The 21,110-nt window shown below is 41.6% G+C and overlaps 1 protein-coding gene across 3 annotated transcripts in view; it reads left to right on the top strand.

The window, feature by feature from the left end:
• Positions 1-21,110, top strand: part of LOC119775408 (centrosomal protein of 164 kDa-like) — a 31,258-nt gene that overhangs the window by 8,027 nt on the left and 2,121 nt on the right. For 2 of the 3 annotated variants that reach the window (XM_038273380.1, XM_038273379.1), the window contains exons 9-27: positions 5,552-6,472; positions 6,909-6,956; positions 7,044-7,156; positions 9,464-9,997; positions 10,082-10,213; positions 10,368-10,563; positions 13,252-13,329; positions 13,402-13,524; positions 13,630-13,773; positions 13,865-13,948; positions 16,159-16,227; positions 16,496-16,734; positions 16,836-16,982; positions 17,051-17,225; positions 17,308-17,415; positions 17,512-17,614; positions 20,028-20,318; positions 20,400-20,463; positions 20,542-20,661. In XM_038273380.1, the coding sequence (XP_038129308.1) occupies positions 5,552-6,472; positions 6,909-6,956; positions 7,044-7,156; positions 9,464-9,997; positions 10,082-10,213; positions 10,368-10,563; positions 13,252-13,329; positions 13,402-13,524; positions 13,630-13,773; positions 13,865-13,948; positions 16,159-16,227; positions 16,496-16,734; positions 16,836-16,982; positions 17,051-17,225; positions 17,308-17,415; positions 17,512-17,614; positions 20,028-20,318; positions 20,400-20,463; positions 20,542-20,661 (3,689 nt within the window). The remainder of the gene's footprint in view (positions 1-5,551; positions 6,473-6,908; positions 6,957-7,043; positions 7,157-9,463; positions 9,998-10,081; positions 10,214-10,367; positions 10,564-13,251; positions 13,330-13,401; positions 13,525-13,629; positions 13,774-13,864; positions 13,949-16,158; positions 16,228-16,495; positions 16,735-16,835; positions 16,983-17,050; positions 17,226-17,307; positions 17,416-17,511; positions 17,615-20,027; positions 20,319-20,399; positions 20,464-20,541; positions 20,662-21,110) is intronic. The other variant, XM_038273381.1, reaches the window with a different exon arrangement.

Here is a 21,110-nt window from a genome sequence, read left to right as displayed (position 1 = left end):
TGGTTTAGAATACAGGTTTGCAGACCGTGCATGTGAGGAAAAAGTGAAAAAGTAATTATTATTTCATTGAACTGGCTACACACATTAACTCTGCATGGCTGAGCTGAATAAATACTAAACATTAAAACAGTGCTGTCATTTGGACAAACCTGGAGCCAAAATAATGGATTTAGACTCTTTGCCACTGAGTTATTTATTGATGCAACTAGAGAGAAAATAGGATGACTGTCCTTTCACCATAACTGGACAAATCAACAGGTTCAGATGGTTGGAAATCTGGAACAACAGTTAAGACAGATTTAGTTTGAGGTTCTCCTGTTTCTTCTGGTTGAAGTAATTTCAGTGTTTTGTAGTGATCCTTAGAGAGAAATCAATGGAAATCTGAATGCAGCTAAAGATTAGGGTGATGGATGGGGGGGCTTCCTACGGCAAAGACTTGGGATATATGGAAATAAGCAAAACGCTGATTAGTAGTTATAATCAGGATATGATTGTTGGAATAAAGAGAATCTTTGATCAATGAGAAGAATAAGATTTATGAAATAATTTTTTCATAAATTGTATTAAAAGAAAACTTAATTTTTTTCTTTTCTAACTTTAATATTCTTTTTGTTATCTTGAGAAGATTTAATGTTTTATATCATATTAGAAACAAACTTTTTGCTTAATTTAAAGTAATTTCAGGCTTAACTTTGTATTTATTTTGATTTTAATTGTTCTCAAAGTCTTGGCTTTAAAACAGAGTACAGCCCAGGGACGTGGCTAGACCTATTTTAGGGTGGCTGAAGTCATCCCTTCGTTGGTATTAGCCACCCCATAATTATTTTGCGATTTTTATTGTTATTTTTTTATTTATTGATTTTTTTTCCATATAACCCCAAACAATTGCAGTAAAGCACTGAAAACGAGCCACCAAGAAGGCAAGTTAATCTGAAGATAAGTTCCTGTTAGTTTATTTACAAACACAATTATTTATACAATTATTAATATCGTTAGGATATTCATTTCCTTCATTGGCTCCGCGTCCAGCGTCACGTCACGTGGTACACGGCCATCAACTGGACCATAGCAGCTGTGCAGTGCAGCAACAGCGCGCCCTTTGAATCTCCACACAGTCATCGAGCTTGATTAGGAAAGTTATGGTTGCGTGCAGATACATACGGTGAGTTTGCCATTTGATGTCAGCGGTTTACATTTTCTTCACTTTACCTGGAGTGAGGAAAGAGACAATATAGGCCTAATAGCTTGTCTGATTCAGTAGGAATTACGTTACCATGGTGAACAAAGTCAGTGGTGTGGGAAAACACGATGTTGTTGTAGCCTACTAGCATCATTATAATAGTTTTGTCACAGGAGCAGTGATGGGCAGTAGCGCCGCTACATGTAGCGAAGCTATTAGTTTAACTAAATTTTCAAGTAGCTTGACCGTAGCGTCGCTGCTTTATTTATCAAGTAACTTTCCTGTAGCGACGTTATTGTTTTGATCAAGTAGCGACGTAGCGTCCACAAACGCTACAAAATCCAGGGCAAAACTAAGAAATGAAACCTGGTTTTCTATTTCTAAACAACAATCAGCCACAAAACTACTGTAAATAGCAGTTTCAGCTGACGCTTTATAAGTGGCGTAGTAGCACAGGCACACTCCGTAGGGTTAAACAAGCGCACCTTTTCCGAGGCTGTCGTTCTATTGGCTGGAAAGGTTGCTAGGCAACGATCCAACTGCAGTCTGAGAGAGCAAAACAAATCCGCAAGCAGAGCGTAACTGAGACCCGTGCAGAGCGGAGATGGAGGCAAGCGAGAGGAAAAAATATCTGTGATAATATAGAAAATATCTGTTTAAATCTGAGAGAAGAAACAAAGATTTTTGAGAGAAGAGAAAATATTTGAGAGAGAGCGCATGTTTTGAGTGTGAGCATTATAAGTTTTGAGTGCAAGAAGATGAAATTCTTTTCTCTAATTGAAGTTATGTGCTCTTGCATTATGGCAGGATAATTCTCCCATATCTATGTGCCACCAGTCTGATAGGGCGACACTGTGTGATATGGTAGTGCTTCCTTGGGTTGACTATAGTTCTAAGTTGTACGTTTCATATACTGTTGATTTTGTGTTTTCATTAATACATTGTACTTAAAAATACTTCCTTTATTTGCATTAAAACTTTGTCAGACTGATGTGAAAAAGTCTCAAGGATATCCTTCTTTGCAATGATGCTATTGCCTATTGCCTACTGTCCATTTATGCAACTTGTATTTTGTGGTTAAACTTTAGATTAAGCAGAAATCTATCAAAGATAATGCTGCATTTATTGTTAAGTTCCTCACATATATGTGTTTCTCTCTGTGCCAGGTGTAGAGAAAGACATGCCAAAGTCCAGGTCACACACACACACCAAGCACACACACAGAAACAGGGTTATTGCAAAGCAGACAGGGGTTCCTGACAGGTTGTGGGTGCAGGGGAGATGGGGAAAGATGAATGGCCAGGTTAAGGGTTTATGAAGATGTTGGGAGTCTGTTGGTTAGACAACTGTCTTCTGTAGAAGGTTTCCATTATGATGAGTGGCGAACCACTTGCCTTCTTCCATTTATGCAGTAATGCATGGCACCTACCATTTACTCTTTGTAATTTAGCACATTTTAACTGGTGTAGTTTAGTTGGTGAAGTAGCATTAGTGAGGGAAGTGTTTCCCAGGTATGTTGCTCTTAAAATAATGAATTTATAGACAGCGCCTTAGAAAGTGCACTGAAAAAATTTCAAAGGCAAAAAATATCTTACCTAGGGGCTAGGCCACCCATGTCTCTCAAACCTAGTGACGGCCCTGGTACAGCCCATTTTCTGTTTAAGCTTTATTCAGTTATATTTTTTTTCTCTGCCAGTTTGTTCCCCTTCTATTTTCTTATTTTGCAAAGCCCAAATTAAAAGCAGTTAGTTAACTTCTAAATTTAGGGATGTCCCCAACTGAACACAGATCTAGTATCAATGAAAAGGCGAGCATCAGAATATATTTTGCCTCTCAGACCCTCAACCTCTGTTTAAAGTTTCGCTCATTGGTTGATAATAAACGGGTCAGTTGTTCTCATATCTATTGTCATTGACTATGGTTCTCTGATTAGTATCACATAGCCAATTCTTTTCTAATTCTTCAAGTGCATATTATTCATATAATAGCAGGTCAAAATCAGTATTGATCAGAAACAAAAAAGTTACCTGGATACGCCTACTTCTAATTATACAATATTTAGTTTATGTTGATAATTATTACAATATATTTATTAATAGTGATGCTCACTTGATCCCCATGTTATTGTCCTTTGTTTTCTTCCTACAATGATCGTACAAAACTTGCTTCAAAGCGTTTTGTTTCCTTTCTCTTATGTATCTTTTAAGTCCCTCTTAGCGCCTGAGAAGGGAACCCTAGCCTAGACATAAAAGGAATCGGAACGTTGTTTTCCATGCTGTGGTGACCTCAGAGAACTAAATTACTCTGACTTGACTGATCTGATACCATGTTTGAAATCTAATTGATTTATTCTTATTTTAATTTATTCCTAATAACCTACAACAGGCTGTTTTAATAGGATTTTTTAACTGATTCGTTGTAGTAAAATTAATCAAACGTAAGCCAATAAAACATTAACTTGAAGCTGTAGGGAGTTTATCAGGTGTGCCTTTGATTTCTAGGAAACGTGATGGCAGTAGTTCTACAGGTTCTAAACCACAGTTTTACAGAATGTTATTCCGACTCCGGTAGGGAGGGATGTTTTAGTTCAGCTTTTTCAGAAGAAAAAAAGACATCAGTCTGTTCCTAAGTAGGTTGTTTTCCCTGCATCAGTTCTCTAGCCGTCATATTCCAACAATTTATTTTCTCGTTTCTATGGTATCATCCACAAATTAAAAGATCAGGTTCTCCAAATTTGTGGAGGAAGACATGCAAGTCAATCTGAAATAAGAAAATTAAAAACAATCCACTGGACTTTGTTTCCAAGTTTTGAAGTAGTTTCGCCTCCCATCCAAGAAGCTTTTTCAATTAAAAATGTCAGGAATAGCATGGAGTTTGAGGTTTTATACAGTAGCCCAACAAAGCCTTGTTTTTGTTTTGAAAACATGCAAATTGTAACGGATAAAGGGGTCCACCCCTTTGGAATGTCCTTTGTCCATGAGGTGGAAAAAGGACGTTCTTTTGAGGATCAGAATGTTCACATTTTGGAAAAAGAAGATGGGTGGTTTGAGAGGGGCGTGAAGGAAGCCATCTATGTTTAAAAAAAACAAAAAAAAATCAACCTTAAACAGAGGGGGTGGATGTAGGTTTCTGCTTTCAAAAACCTACAATTCAGCAATTGAGTTAATCCCTTCCCGCTATCATCGCAACCCCACCCCCTGAAAAGGAGAGTGGAGGACCTGATCTATTCAGCCAGGCCAGCAATCCCCTTCAACGACTTACCTTTCAGACATTTAGACGGGTATGGGGCATTGCGGGCTAACAAAAGAAGCCAAATGACCACCTTTCCAAAGGGGTGGAGCCCTTCATCGGTTTCAATTTGCATGAAAACTCAACGCTATTCCTAACATTTTGAATTGGAAAAGCTTCTTGGATGGGAATTGAAACGTCTTAAAACTTGGAAACAAAGACCAGTGGATTGTTTTTAATTTTCTTTTTTTGGAATGACTATGACCTGGATGTTGCCCAAAGTAAGTCAGTAATATGAATGCTAAGGACCGAGCACACAGCCTTGAGGAATCCCAATGTTAAGGTCTAAAAATGCTAACATTTATCTTTTTTGATGCCATTTTTCTTTGTTATCCTCTGACATGTAATTATTAGAAACGAGGTGCACTACATGTATTCATGTTGTTCTATCTAGGGCTGGGCAATTAATTGCATTGGCAATATAATTGCAATTTAACAACACGCAATTTTCAAATCGCAGAGGCAATCAATTTTTGTCACATTGCAGTTAATTAGAGTAAGACATTGCATTTCTCACTCAGCCCTTTAGGTGGCAGTAATATGCTTAAAAGGTTACGCAACAGTGGACTTCGGACAAGCAAGCTTTCAAGGTGGTGAAAAAAACTTGAAACCCTGAAAGGAAACATCTAAATGCTCACGATAAGGCAAGGCAAAGGCAAGGCAAATTTATTTGTATAGCACAATTCAGTACAAAGACAATGCAAAGGGCTTTACATGATAAAAATACAGGAAGATAAAACAGAATCAAAGCAAGTGGGAAAAGAAAATACAAAAATAAATAAATTAAAAAATGCAGAAACAAAAGAAAATCTAAATACAATAACAATAATGGTTAAAAATAATTAAAATTTAGATTTTTGGCAAAGTTGTTCAGCCCTAGTTACATCAGCCTCTAAAAGACTTTCCTTGTGTTTAAAAAACCATCAGTTTTGCATGCAGCTGTCTAATTATAATCACACCTTTACTGTTTTTCTGTGGGTTACAATGTTTTGTCTGTTTCCCCTATCTGTCCTTTGTGTCTTTGCACGCATTCCCTCATGTTTTTGGATGGATGGAACGCTCTTCTTCTGTCCCTCCAATAAGGACTCTTTAAAGGGCCGCCACGTCCATCTCTCTACCAAGGCGGGCAGCAGGAGCCAAGCCAGTGAGGCAGGAGCTGGTGCTACCACCCCTGAGCCTGAAAGCATAGCGGAGCGGTCAGAGAAGGAGGCTGGGAGGGAGTTAAGTGAGGTGGAGAAAAGGGAAGATGAAAATAAGAAGAAAGCAGAGAGAGAAAAGGTGGAGAATGAGAGGCAGGATGAGACAAAAACAGTGAAGCATGATGATTTAGGGAAAGAAGTGGAGAAGGAAGAAGTGGAGGAGTGCATAAAACTGAGTATAAGCGATGAGGTAGAGGAGGAGTTCTGTGTCGGTGAAGCTGAAGAAGTTTCAGGGAGGACGAGTCCCAGCAGCGGGCAGAAAAGGAGCGAACAAAATGAAAAGAACATTAATAAGGAGATGGAAAGACGTGTTGAGAGCCAGAAATATGAAAGCAAGGATGTAGTGGATGAGAGGGAAGGAGAGAAAGACGTAGACAAGCCAGAAATCGAGGAGGACATTTCAGAAGAAGGTCTGAACTCTAACCAGGATGGTTTTGAAAATGAGCAGATGGAGAAACCGGAGATGGAGAGAAACCTGAATGATGAATCCCAGGGTGAGAGTGGGAAGGAAGAGGAAGGAAAGAACCATGAAAGGATGCAGAAAGCTTACGAGGAGGGTGAGAGTGGCGAGGCCCTGGAAGGATGTTCAATAAGCCACCGAAAATTTACCGAGACTCCAGAGGAGGTGTCAGAAAGGTTTGTTCAGAGCGAAGGAGAAGGGATGTGGAAGGAAGGGGTGAAGATAGAAGTTGAGTCAGGAGGCCGAGCTCCAGCAGGAGCATCGGAGAGTGAAGAGGAAGCCGTTGAAGTGTTTAAAGCAGGGCCGTCTGACGCCCAGCCAGCCGGGCTAGGAGAGAAAACAGAGGTAGGGTTTGGTTTCACCTCTGTGTCCTCTAGTCTCTGCAAGCAGGTGCATGAAGCTCCCCACCTCCAACTCCAGTGTTTTATGGGCTGAGTTGAGTTGCTGTGAGTTTTCTGTCTGGGTGTCATCATGCATGGAAGTAGATTAACCTTGTCAAAGGATAATCTGCTTGTGTCCTTGAGAACTGGATTGGAAAGTTTAGGTCCCTGCTTCCATTGGTAGAACAGACTGGCTTTCTGCTGTTTGTTTAACGTTTCATCTGAGCTGTTAAAGTCAGAAAAGGGTCTTTCATGTCACCGCTGCTACCACCATGCTTTGCTTTTAAAAGGCTAAAGTCCTGCTCTGCATAGTCTTAATTGAGTATTTGTTGTCTGCGTTTCTATATACATGCATGCTTAGAACACCCAACGTTCCACTGAGTTTGTTTGTGTTTTTTCAGGAGCTCAATAAAAATGTTGCGGGAATTTCTTCCTCCATGGATCAAAAGGTAATCTGACCTACTCTGATCTACTCCTGTATAAACACGGCTGGGTCATCTTTAAGGTATCGGTTACTTTGTCATTTTCTTTTGCAGAAAGTTCTAGACATCAACGATGCATCAGACACAATCAGTCCGCTGGAGAAAGATGAGAGAGACGAACTGGGACAAGATAAAGATGGGAAGAGAAACGCAGAGACCTCAAACAGGTTTGGTGGTTGATTATTAAAGCTGGTTTAAAGCGAGGATTATTATTTTTTTTTGCTTTGTTTTTTTTTTTTTTTTATCTGATTCTTCCAGGATTTATGTGCTACAGTCTGCTGATAGCCGGCATCAATAAATAAAACCTAAACAGGTTTCCCGCGGGTCCTTAAAAACTCTTAAAAGGCATTGAATTCTTCGAAATAAAACTAAGGCCTTAATTGGTATTAAAATGTCTTAAATCAGCCTTTTGTAGGTCTTAATTTTTAAAACATAATAAATAGAATTATTATTATTACGATTTATTTTTGTAATCTAAATAAAATGTTTAAATTGACAAGTTTTTTTTTTATAAAAAAAAAATAACTGCTCGCTATTATTGGTTCCGTATGGAAGAGGATTAGGGCCACTGGAAAAAAAAAAAAAGTTAACTGATTTTTACATTTTATTTCAGTTTAGTATGGGGAAAAAAATCAGAATTCTGACTTTTTTCTCAGAATTCTGACAGCTAACAAACATGTTAGCATCAAGCCATAGCCATGTCTGTTTTAGAGACTAGCTCTCTTGTTTTAATGACCTTCTGCTCCTCCATTAATGATGGAACCCCTCTGGCATGTAAAAAGTTGCCTAATTCCGTCATTTTCCACCAATGTGTCACTGGCCACCTCAAACAACTCACATCTTTGTCAGTAAATCTGAGTGCTCCCACATCTCTTCCTTCATGGTGCCCATCTACATTAAGATCCAACATTCTGAGATTAAAGTCAGAATTCTGACTTTTGTTCCCATGTTCAACTGAAATAAAATTTAAAAATCAGTAAAAAAAAAATTTTTTCAGTGGCCCTAATCCTCTTCCGTAGTTCCGTCCCGATAGCGGAACCAATAAAAGCGTTGTTGCGGCCGGCACACTTGGGAGATGCGCCATTAAGTTTTTGTCTGGAAAATATGAGCAAGTGTACATGTGATGAAAATTGGCTCCAGCCAAGAGTTTTCTCCATGGCTAAAACCAGGGAACATACATGAGGCTCAGTGGATTTTGTGCAAGAAGCGATTCAAGCTCAGAACGATGGGAATTAAGGCAGTGGAGTCGCACATGCGAAGCACGAAACACAAAGCGTCAAAATTGAGTTACTGAGAACCAGCCGGTATTTCTCAGTTTAGTTCCACCCTTGTCTCTGCAACGCCTCCACTTATCACCAAATCAAACATACTAAGAAAACCATACAAAGAAAAATAGCTGCAAAAAAGACTAAGCACTGGTTATGTTGTGGCTTTAAAACTGATTTGTTTTGTTCCCTGCTAAAACAAAGTTTGTGAATTCAGTTAAATAATTGTTAAAATATATCTGTCATTTGTGTGTTTTTAGCTTTCTTCCTGTATGGGAAGCTTTTCAAAATCTGAAACATTAGTGCAGTGGTTTATGTTAAAATAAACCTTTGGGTTAAGTTGTCGCAGGCAGGTTTTTTCTTGTGTTTCTTGTGAATTTGGTCTTAGATTTTTATTTCAAGTGGCATTAAAAAGTCCTAAAAAGTCTTGAATTTAACTCGCCTTATGCTGTAGGAACCCTGCTAAACAGCAGCGGTTCAGCAGGTTTTGAGGCATTAATTAAAAAAAAGGAGCTGGACATTCCCAGTCGGACAGAAGTTGTTTCCTCTTTGGAGAATACCAATTTTCCAGAAGGATTGCACTGCAAAAACTGATCTAATAAATAAGTGAAAATATAGATTATATTGGATTATAATAAGGTTAATCCATGTGAATAGTTTGACGATCAGCAAGGGATACTTTCATACTGTGATCATGTTTCTGTCAATTAGCTCTTTAGGTTTTGATTAACCGAATTATGTTTGGCAGTAAATCACACAGCTCTACTTTTCATTGAATAACTGCGCCACCTTATGGTCAAACATCAACTGCAGTCAGCTGATCATTAACACCTATTTTAAAATGACAGTACTATGATTTTTATTTGAACCCGTGTCAGTATTGGTTGGTTTGCTGCATTTCAGCAGCTTGTTGGTTTGGAAATCAATAAAAAAATTTTAAAGCCTTTGATCACCTTAATACTAACTGGGCAGAAACTATTTAAACCTGGACGTTTGCCTCATTATTTTCTCCCGGGTGCTGCTTCACTGAAATATTCACCTTTAACTGCTCATGGTCACAAAGAGTTTGTTCCTTTACGAACCCTTTTTTTATTTCAGGATTCAAAGAAAAAAAAATAGTTTTCTTTTAGTGTAATGTCAACAAAATTTGAGTTTTTTTTACATATTTGGCGGATTTTCTAAGCCATTTAACTCTGTCCTCTCCTACAGTCTCTTTAGCCTGCCGCCATCCGAGGACAAAGAGGAGCCGACTGCTCATAAAGCTGATCGACTTGTCCTCCACCTGTCCAGCCCGTCGTTATCCAGCTCCTCGGACCCGGAGCAAAGATCCCCCAAACGGCCCCAAGCACAAAGCATCGGCGTGTCTCTGGAGCTGCAGAGACCTGAAACCTCCAGAGGTCGGCCTCATCCAACGTTAGAGGCCCGGGTTGGAAGCACAGAACCCACCTCAAACAAACAAGGAAGCGCACCGGAAGAGAACGAAGGCTGGAAAACTCGGATGGCGAAAGAAAAGGAGAAAGAGAAGATGATTGCAGAGAGAGAGGAGAGGAGTAAGAGACAGAGGGAGGAGCAGGCGGGAGAGGAAAACGAGCGACTGAAAAGAGAGGTTGAAGAAGCGCTGGAGGAAGAGAGGGAGCGTTTGTTGAAAGAAAAGGAGAAGATGCGTCTCCTTCAAGAGGAACTGAGGAGGGAAGAGGAGGAGGAGGAAAGGAAGCTGAGAGAGGAAAGTGAAAGAAAACTGAGGTAGGTGTGGGCTGAGTTTATTTTAGACTGGATCACCGCAAAATGTATGAGAGCTCTTAGGAATCAGATATGTCTCCACTCCAGGGAGCTACGGGAGAATCTGGTGGCCAAGAGAGGAGAGGAGGAGACCCGGCTGAAGGAGGAGGCTGAGAAAGCTCTGGAGGAGCTGAAAGGGTCTGTCAGGGAGGAAATAGAGCAGCAGCAGCAGAAACTCAGGTCAGACGGAACATAAAAATGTTAATCAGTCCAAAAAATCTAATACTGCATAAATCCTACCTGCTTAAAAAAGCCTACAAATAAAAAAAATGTCCTGTTAAGAGTTTTTAAGTGTCTTCCCTTCCCCATTGAGACTGATGTCTGTTTCATACAGGGATGAGAGCGAGGCGATATTAAAGGAGCTTCGCATCACGCTGGAGGAGGAGCGAGCAGCTGCACGGGGCAGACTGGAGGCGCAGAAGAAGCAGGACATCCATCGTCTGCAGGCGGAGTCCGAGGAGGAGCTGGAGGCCACCAAGAAGAGGCTGGAGAGGGAGAGGGAGGAGAAACTGAACACTCTTAAACAGGAGGTGACCGTGCGCCATGATAAATCCACAGATCTTAGCCGAGGCTAAATGTTAAATGTCCAACTATCAGTGGCGGCTGGTGGAGTTTTCTCCAGGGGGGCAATAAGTTCAAAATAGACGTACACCAAAAACCGATCCAACGTATACTAAGTTATCACACCAGTATATTTAGATGAATCCCAGGAACAAAAAACATTATAAAAACACTTTATTAAAACAAAACATATTTTCATGTACAGATTTACTTTTTGTACATACATTTTGCCCTTCTGACGCTTTGTGAAGATACATAAGTGTTTTGCACGGTCGAATATTGTGTCACAAACCTAAAAAAAATTATGTACCAGTTTAATAATGGATAAGCCATTAGTCAGCTTCATATTTTTTTAATATATAAGAACTATTTATTTTCTGAGAATCAATTTATTTAAGAGGAACTCTGCAAATTAACAAACATCTAGAAAAAGTACACTATATTATTTTTCAAATGGTAAATGGCATGTACTTATATAGCGCATTTATTCAAGTCAGGAGATTTGACCAAAGCGCTTTATACTACATTCAGTCATTCACCCATTCACTCACACACTGATGGTGGCTAGCTACATTGTAGCCACAGCTGCCCTGGGGCTCACTGACAGAAGCGGGGCTGCCGTACACTGGCGCCACCGGGCCCTCTGACCACCATCAGTAGACAATGCAGGTGAAGTGTCTTGCCCAAGGACACAACGACACTGAAAGTCAGAGTCGGGGCTTGAACCGTCAACCCTTCCATTTCTGGGCAAATTCCTACATCCAACGCCACTGTCGGATTTCATGTGAATCCCAGATTGTTCATTCTTCTTTGCCTTTTCTAAAAATCAGTCCTGCCTGTCTTTATCCATGCTGGCTCAGATACTGGCATTTGAAACAGGAGGCAGTCAGTCAAGATAGCAGAATAAAGCCTTAGCCTCGCTGCATGCAGTTAGACAAGCCTTTCGGTCATACAAACAAAACAAGCCGGCAAACGGATGTAGATTTGACCAATCAGAGGCGTCCTGTCTGTGGTCACCTACAATTTGGGAGAGGTGCAGCAGAGTGTGTGCGGAGGGGGCAGAGACGTCTTTGCGTTCACTGCGACACCTACACAGACGACCTCGTTTTGAAGTATAAATCAGTCTTAAAACTTTTAACGAGAGTCAATGGGCAAAGATTTTTGCGCCCTAGGGTGGAAATATGTCACCAATCCGTGAAAAACAAACCACCTTTACTCATCCCACTGGAAAAAATGGAAATCTAGATAAGTCATTTTTTTTCTTAAAATAAGTGGATTTGTCCTTGGATTCAGGTGGTAAAAGAGACAGTTTGCCAATGGAATAAGACAATTTACACTTAAAATTAGAAAACACAATTGCATTGTCTTATTTCAAGTGCATGTTATCTAGCTATCTTATTTTAAGAGTAAAAATACTCATTCTATTGGCAAACTACCTCCTTTACCTACTTAAATTAAGAGTAAATACACTGAATTTAAGAAATGTTTCCTTATTGAAACAATGTTTAAATGTTTATCTTTTTTTATTTTTATAGTACGTCTCAAAAATATATATATATATATATCAATACATTTCGAAATATATTCAATTTTAATTTAAATTTATATCATAAAAAAGAAATCAGGGTCATTGGGTTGGCCGGCCCCCACTGCCAACGATAGGGTTGGGAATTGAAAAGATTTTCACGATTCCGATTCCCTTTTCGATTCTATGAAAGGATTCGATTCTTTATCGATTCCAATTTGGGGGAAAAAGGAGAACAAACAGTTTGATTATCAGAATCAACTTTGTTTACTTAACTATTGCACAATCTTACAAACTCAACAAGATCAAGATGTCCACAGGAAATGTGAAACTGGAGTAACATCTGTGTTTAAATGAAAAATAAATATACAAGAACAAACTTAATAACCAACAATGTCTAATAACAAATGATGGGATAATAACCTATTTTAAATAACAAAAAATACTAATTATAAAACAGTAGTAGGGAAAATTAACAGTTCTTTTGCAGAAAGATGAGCATATCTGCTTTTTCTGGAAGGATACGGGATCTTTCAGGGCTTATGGTGTCTCCAGCCGTGGAGAACACCCTCTCAGATGGGGTGGAGGAAGCCTGCACACAGAGGTAGTTTTCAGCCAGTCAGATAGCAAGGGCAGCGTATCTTGCTTGTTCCACCACCACAGTGTGGCGCTATCCCTGCAGGGGATGGAGGGCAAGCTTTTATAGAGCTGGATTTCCTGATCTACCCTCTGGGCTAAGGAAAGACGGGGCTTTGATTCACAAAGTGACCGCAGCTCGTTGTCTTCCTCCTCGAATAGTTCTTCCAACTTGCGTAATTTGCGTAACTTGCGTAACGTACGTAACTTACGTAAAAAACGTGACGTAAGTCGTGCTCCCCAGAGCCGGCGCTCTAGGCTCTGGTGCTGCGGGAATCGAAAAAAGAATCGTTCAGTGAGCTGCCAAACGATGCCATGGAATCGGAAAATACGGAACCGGTTCTTAACAGGAACCGGTTTTCGATTCCCATCCCTAGCCAACGATCCCTTTAAACTTCATCCAAAAGTTTAAATTCGATCTGTTTTGATGGATCTTCTGCCAAAATATGGGAAAAAAAACAAACATCTGTGTTTACAAGCTTTTATCTGCATAAAGGTCAGCATGACAGAGAGGAGGAGGGAGCTGATAGTGAGTCCACGACCTGAACACCAGCTGGCAGAATACCACAGAGAGGTACAGGATCACACACAAACACACGCCCTGATCACGTACGCTGCAAACTGAACCCGTCTGCTGCCGGCCCAGCTCACCGATGTGCTGCAGGAGGTCCGGGACCAGGTGCAGCGGGAACACGACAGGAAGCTGGAGCAGCTGAAGGACGACCACCGGAGGGAGATGAACAACATCAGAGAGAAATATCTGGAAGAGGTGGAAATCCAGCATGTTACAGTTTAACCGCATCCTGGAGGGAAATCCAGTCCTCCCTGCTTTAAGGTTTTTATTTTGGTGCTGTCTACATGTCCGTGTTTCCAGGAGGCAGCTCAGAGGGAGCGGTTGCTGTCGACGCTACAGGAGGACAGAGAGCGCCTCCAGGCGTCACATGACCTCCAGCTGGAGAAACTCCGCCTGCAGCTGGACGGACAGATACAAAAGGCTCAGCTCGCTCATTCCCGCAAGGTGGGCAGGAAATGCAAGAAAAGACAGGTTCCGTCTACCTGCAGCATGTTTAAAGGCTTCTGCTACTAACAGATGATCTTCTTTCCCGCAGGAGTCGGAGCTGCAGGATCTGGCAGACAGGTTGGAGCTGAGAGAGAAAGAGCTGAGGAGCCAGGATGCGTTGCTGCAAACTAAGGTTTATCTTCCAACACAATCAAGGGCTTTGCAGAAGAATCTGGGCTGACCTGGAATATCTGTGTTTTCTGGGATTGGAAGTGATAAACCAGCAAATAGGAGGAAAATCTAATATAACGCATTGCTTTCAAAAACAAAGACTACAAATTTAAAGTTAATATTAAGGCCTGAGCTTTGACTAGGCCACTCCAAACCGTTGTAGTGTTGTAGCTTTGTTTCTTAACTCTGAGAAATTACCGTATAGATTTCCTCCCAAATCTGACCCTGATGAGCAGCGCAGCAAAATAAATTGGCTAGATAAATAGTATTTATAGTCCATTATTAAATACTGCAATTTGAAAATATATTTTATCATGTCTCTAAATTACAATTAAAAACTAAAAATTCATAAATCTGATTATAGATAAACATTTCTTTTAATATTTTTTTTATCACCTTTCAAATCTCTTTCAGTTTCTTTTTCAATTTACATTACCCTCTCCATTTATAATTCCCATTTCCTCTGATCGCTGAGCTTTCTCTTTATGATCTTTTCCTTTCAGCTTGAGACCTTTAGTGGGAAAAAAAAAGTATTCAACTATTTGCTCCACTTAAATAAACAGAGATGGATGGATTTCACTGAGTCAGGACTTTATTTTGAAATCTTTGCAAAGAGAGAACAATTCATCAGACGGCCCTTATTGCTTGGTAATCAGCCCTGTTCTGTCTGGGCAGCGTTCGTTCCCCATTACTTAGAATAATGGAGAGTTGTTAGATTCAAAACTAATTACAGACAATTTGGTTAAACACTAACATGTTGTGAATAAACCTTGAGAGAGAATCTGGCCTGTTACGGGAAGGTTTGTCTTGTCTAAAAACACCCTCACACAGGGGAATTGTGTGGCCTTGCAGGTGAAACAGACTGGGTGAAAACCTTTATAATGAGTAAATAGAATAAATTAATATATGAAATAAGAGAAACTAAATGTTTCAACCACAAACCCAATCAGAGAGCTGGATTTATCCAAGGAGCAACTCTGATTGGTTCAACTTGTTTTTCATGGACTAGAAATAGGACTGGAAAATACTTTTTCAGACTGCAGTATTGAATAATATGGATTAATAAATCCAATTAACTATTCCTTTTTATTTAATCAATTTAAAATGTGCAATTAGAAAAGGTTTTAAATCAGATTTCTAACTGCATGATTTAAATACTGAGTCTAAAATGGTTGAATTTATTTTCTCAGTGACTCTGCTGATCCTCCATAGCTGCCATCATATTTCACATCTGTTTGTCGCTGTAGCAACCGTTCTCTAACCTGACTCCGCCAGATGGATTTGCTCCGCATATCCATCTGGAAACCTTCCGTAGAAGTAATTTTGGGAAGGGGCAAAAATACTGGTTAGCTGATTGTTGGTGATAGACGGGCCAAATAAACCAATCAGATCAACGAAGCATATGACGTACTAACGGAGCGATGACGAAGAGGAGCCAATTGACAGATCAAACTCTTGCCGAAACCAGTCGGGAGAAGAGCAAAAACATCTTTTCCTCTGAGAAAAGCCTCCAGAGCAGTGTTTTGCTCTTCTTTCAGTGAAGAAATACTCTATAATTCCGATAAAACTTGCTCGATAGCCACGCTAACGCTAGTTTCATCAGCTGAAGCCGCCATGTTCTTTAGACTGAACTGTCGCGCTTCTCGTTGCGTCACACCTCAAACCGCCTCAAAGCCAACGCTGATTGGACGTTCGTTTGGTGAACGGCTCCAAATTTTCTTTAATGGAGAGTCTCCAGACTGATTAGCGAGTGAAATCTTGAAAGCTCGCGAGATCAGGATGGTCTCACCAGGCTACCCGTTCTTCCCATTCGAATTAGAATCTACCAGCTGAGACATGAATCTCCGCATATGTGCCCATATCCTGTGTATCTTTAAAAGACAAGAAAGCTGTCCTATTTAGATGACCTCCTTACACACAGTGACATCCACAATGTGAAGGAAGGCCTTCTATTCTCTCTAATCTGGCTAACAGTAACAATGCACATGATGTATAAAAGAATAAACCTAACAATAGTCTAATACTGATTGAAAGATACCTTTCAACAGAGCTTTCTCCCTAAACCGGCTGCTGTTTCCCTTGGTGTTTGGTGAACCTCTGAGGCCTTCAGAGATTAGCTGGATTTTTATAACTAATTATTATTCCATGTGCCGACCTTCCTCTCCCTGTCAGGCTGCAGATCTCCATAGGAGGAGGAAGAAGCTCGGAGAAGAGGAGGAAGGATTAGACAGGCAGATAAAGGTGTGAGCCTTTCTCTAACCCAAGGGTGGGATATTCCATTTCCTGAGAGCCGAGTGCTTTTGGTTCAACACACCTGAATCCAGTAATTAGATGATTGCGATGACTCTGGAAGAACGGACCGCATATTTAGGTGTGTTGGACCAAGGAAGGATCTAAAAGCTGCAGGATACCGGCCCCCAGGAAGTGGAATTGCTCACCCCTGCAAAAGATTCCCTTTACTTAGTCCTTTCCACCAACAAACGTTTTTTTTAACGTACTTTTTTCCCAGACTTTGCCTGTTATCGTCCGGGAGAGAGATCAGTTGAAGGAGGAGCTGCAGAGGCTGAGGGAGGAGGTGACACAAGCCCGGGAAGTCTCCCACAGAGCCAGGGAGGAGAGGGATGAGGCCAAGAGTCAGAGACAGAGGATGAAAGAAGAGAGAGACAGAGCCAGGGAGGACAAGGGCCGGCTGGAGAGCAAGGTGGAGCTGCTGCAGGATAGATGCGATACCCTCACCTACAAAATCAGGTACGGTTACAACAACTGCTGCTTCCATCTTGTTTGAAAAGATGAAAGGAAGATCTTAGAGGTACACGTTTTGAGATCACATCTATGTTTGGATTTCTCAGTGAGCTGGAGAAAACTAAAGATGACAGAAAGAGAGCAGAGAAAGCAACGGCATCCCCTGACGACAGGATCGATTCCTCGCTACACGTGGAAGAGCTGGACGACTCGCCCCTCTCCCCCGTACCTGACAGCCACAGCAGCATCGACGAGTAAGAAGATTAGAGACAAACTTGGAGATTGTTTCAGTTCCACAGCGGCTAAATGTGATTGTCTCCAGGTTCCGGGAGTACGTCTCCTCCCACGGCACCTCCATCCAGAGGACCAAGCAGTTCCTGGAAAGGGAGAGCCGCCGGGTGATGGAGAGGCAGGCAGCTCTGCAGGCAGCCCAGAGCACCAGCCAGGACCCGGGCCTCAGAGGAGCAACCGAGGAGGGCAGGAGAACCCTGCAGCAGGTGGAACTCTTTCAACAGTTTGATTTTTTTTTTTTTAAGATGCGTTCCCCCTAATACTGATGGCTGTTTTTGATTCTGTCAGGAGGCCAGAGATGTGGCGGAGCTGCAGCGGACGGTTCAGAGAGGAACCTCCCTGCTGCGCAGGAAAGAGGAGCAGCTTCAGCAGCTGGAGAGCTCCATGGCCCAGGAGGTCAGGAGACGCCTTCCACTCAATCCTGTCTTTTAAAGTTAAATATGAAAGATTTTAGCAATTTTCAAACAGCGGAAACACGTTTTGTTCTTTCAGGTCATGGCTGAGGATTCATCCCGCCTTAATGGAGACAGGAAGGTGACGTTCGATGTAACCGAATCGGACATCAGCAGCACCGTGGAGCCGTCGGCCGGAACAGGTGACGAACCCGCCACATGAAAAGAGGCCAAGAGCCGCTAGCAGAGTGATCACATGCTTTATAGGTCACATGTCCAAAGAAGGAGGCATTTTCTTTAGCTCAGCAGGAGGGGGACAGAATTTCACCTCTTTAATTAATAGCTTTAATAATAACATCAGAAATTCAGCAATTGAGTTTATCGCTATCATCGCAACCCCCACCCCCATAGAGGGGACCAAAACACCTCGCCTTTAAGCCAGGCCAACAATTCCCTCTTAACGACCCCCTTTCGGAAACATAACCAGGCATCGGGTATTAGAGACTAACAAAGAACCCAAATGACCCCCATCCCTAAGGGGCGGAGCCGTTCATCTGATTCAATTTGGATGTTTTTTAAGCCAAAACAAGGGTTTGTTATATCAGGGTTCCCGCGGGTCATTAAAAAGTCTTAAAAGGCATTGAATTCTTCAAAATAAAACTAAGGCCTTAATTGGTATTAAAATGTCTTAAATCAGTCTTTCGTGGGTCTTAATTTTTAATTCGTCATAAATAGGATTATTTTTATTACAAATTTTTTTTTTATCTAAATAAAACGTTAAAATTGACGATTTTTTATTTTTATTTTCATTAAAAAAAAATAAAAATAATGGCTCGCCATTATTGGTTCCGTCCCGATAGCGGAACCAATAAAAGCGTTGTTGCGGCCGGGACATTTGGGAGATGTGCCATTTATTGTTTGTGGCTAAAACCAGTACCAGGGGACATATATGAGGCACGGTGTATTTTGTGCAAGAAGTCATTCAAGCTCAGAACGATGGGAATTAAGGCAGTGGAGTCGCACATGCGAAGCACGAAACACAAAGCGTCAAAATCGAGTTACCGAGAAACAGCCGGTATTTCTCAGTTATTTCCAACCTTGTCTCTGCAAAACAAAGTTTGTGAATTCAGTTAAATAATTGTTCAAATATATCTTTCATTTGTGTGTTTCTAGCTTTCTTCCGGTATGGGAAGTTTTTCAAAATTTGAAACATTAGTGCAGTGGTTTATGTTCAAATAAACCTTTTGGGTTAAAGGAATAGTAAACCCTAAACATGATTAGCCTTCATTTTCTACTCACCCCCATGCTGAACAACACTCTGGAGTACTTCTTTGATATCTCAAATGCATCTGGAGATCTGGGAGGCTTCTTGCTGTCTGCTGACATTCAAATAATGGAGGTCTATTGTGCCCGAGACAGAAGGTCCATAAAAGTCCACAAAAACGTGTCAATATTCCTCCATACTGCTCGTCCAATGTATTCCAAGCGTCCTGAGTGGGTATTATCCAGAATTTACTCGAAACGAAGTCATTTAGAATGTTTTTAGAGCATAAACAGTAGTGTATAGGATTTCCTGAAAGCGCGCACCTGCGCGTTCAGGACGCTACGGAAGCCGGCAGACCAAACCAGATGAAAGTGCGCATTCAGCGTCTGCTCTGCCGATAATGCAAGCGTAGATGAAGAAATGTGCTGTTTACCTGTGCAAAGAAAGAAACAACGAAAGAAAAATGTCTGAGGACTTCAGTGTTGAGGAAGAGCATGAGTTCTTTGCCGAGCTGAATGCGCACTTTCATCTGGTTTGGTCTGCCGCGGTTTGCGTAGACTCGTAAACGCGCTTTTAGGAAATCCTATACACTACTGTTTATGCTCTAAAAACATTCTAAATGACTTCGTTTCGAGTAAATTCTGGATGCTACCCACTCAGGACACTTGGAATACATTGGACGAGCAGTATGGAGGAATATTGACACGTTTTTTGTGGACTTTTATGGACCTTTCTGTCTCGGTCACCATAGACCTCCATTATTTGAATGTCAGCAGACAGCAAGAAGCCTCCCAGATCTCCAGATGCATTTGAGATATTAGAAAAGTACTCCAGAGTGTTGTTCAGCATGGGGGTGAGTAGAAAATGAAGGCTAATCATGTTTTGGGTGTACTATTCCTTTAAGTTGTCGCAAGCGGGTTTTTCTTGTGTTTCTTGTGAATTTGGTCTTAAATTTTTATTTCAAGTGGCATTAAAACGTCTTAAAAAGTCTTGAATTTAACTTGCCTTATGCTGTAGGAACCCTGGTTTTTGGTCCACTCTATAAAGCCTCAAACTCAACGCTAATTCTGACATTTTGACTTGGAAAAGCTGCCTGGATGGGAGGCGAAACAGCCAGTGGATTGTTTTTTAAACTTTTTTGGAAAGACAAACATACAAATAAAGATGGAGCCTTCTGGTGCTGAATCAGCAGATGGATGGACATTTCAGAAATCCGGAAACTTTAGCATCGTCTCCGCTCCCAGCGGAATCTGGGCTCTAAATCCGTTCGCTTTATTTCAGTGTGGGGTTTTATAACAGGTCTGTAATGTTGGAGCAGAAACGGCTCAGTCGACTGTTTCTTCCCTCATCAGGTCATCCCACCGTCCCGGCCAAAGTCCAGCAGCTGGCGGAGTCGCTGCAGCACATCTCCGGCCAGCTCAACGGCGTTCTGAGCGCCCTGGGCACTTTGGCCCAGAGGGACAGCAGCTCTCTGTACTCCACGCCTCAGAGGTTTGGGTCAGAGGCGTGGGGCCCGCCTGAGAGGCTCTGGAGCTGGGGGCCTCAGAGCGGCTCTGCGGCCGCCCCTCTGTTCAGCACCCCCATCAGCAGTGGGCTGACCTCAGCAGACCCACTGAACAGCAGATGGAGCCAGATATTCCCTGGTAGGTGATGAGTTACTGAAATCAGAACTTTTGGGCCCAATTAGTCTCTACTGGTTCTGAGCGATTCCTTTTGTTCTCCAGGAGCAGCTGCTGACCCAATCTCCTCCAGAACCACCTCATCTTATCCATCATACCCTCCCATCAGGTACTGACAACCTTTAGATCCTACAGCTGATCCCCGCAGCCCGGTTCTACTTAAACTGTGTGTCTCTGTGTGTGTTAGCGAGCATCGGCGCGGCCATCAGGCGACGCAGAACGCCGTGGAGCTGGACGGCCACAGGCTGCAGGGGCTGATTGACAGCAACAAGAAGTGGCTGAACACTCGCAGGAAAGACCCCAGCATGTATCCTTCCTACACACCTGAATGAAGTGCTGGAGAATCAGTTTGTCCTGCAGAAATTAAAGCAACGCTGTGCAGCTTTTAGCCACTAGGGGGTGCTAGATCTGCAGGTTCCAGGTGCAGCTTTCCTGTGGGCCACATGTTGTTTGAACCATTTATCTCTATTTATTCACCGGATACCTGATAGCCCGTTGGTTGTATGGGGTGGAGTTAAGCCCCCGGCCGCCATATTGGTACTCCCTAGTCTATAATTAATTTTATATGACTTATTCTAAAAATCCATCACAACAAAATGAATGTGTTAATGGGACACAAAAATACAGATGTGCCAAAAGTGCTAAACTGATGATGTACATGTAATGTACATGTATTTTTACATTGTTGTGGTAATTACATATTACATATCGAGATTTCACATCAAGACTAAATTGCAAGTGCATGTCTGTTAAGGC

This window comes from Cyprinodon tularosa, unplaced genomic scaffold (genome assembly GCF_016077235.1).
Source record: "Cyprinodon tularosa strain WSP-4 unplaced genomic scaffold, ASM1607723v1 ctg87, whole genome shotgun sequence".
Taxonomy (NCBI): Eukaryota; Metazoa; Chordata; class Actinopteri; order Cyprinodontiformes; family Cyprinodontidae; genus Cyprinodon; species Cyprinodon tularosa.
The sequence above is the reverse complement of the archived record's forward strand: the minus strand, read 5'-3'. Positions and strand labels throughout refer to the sequence as shown.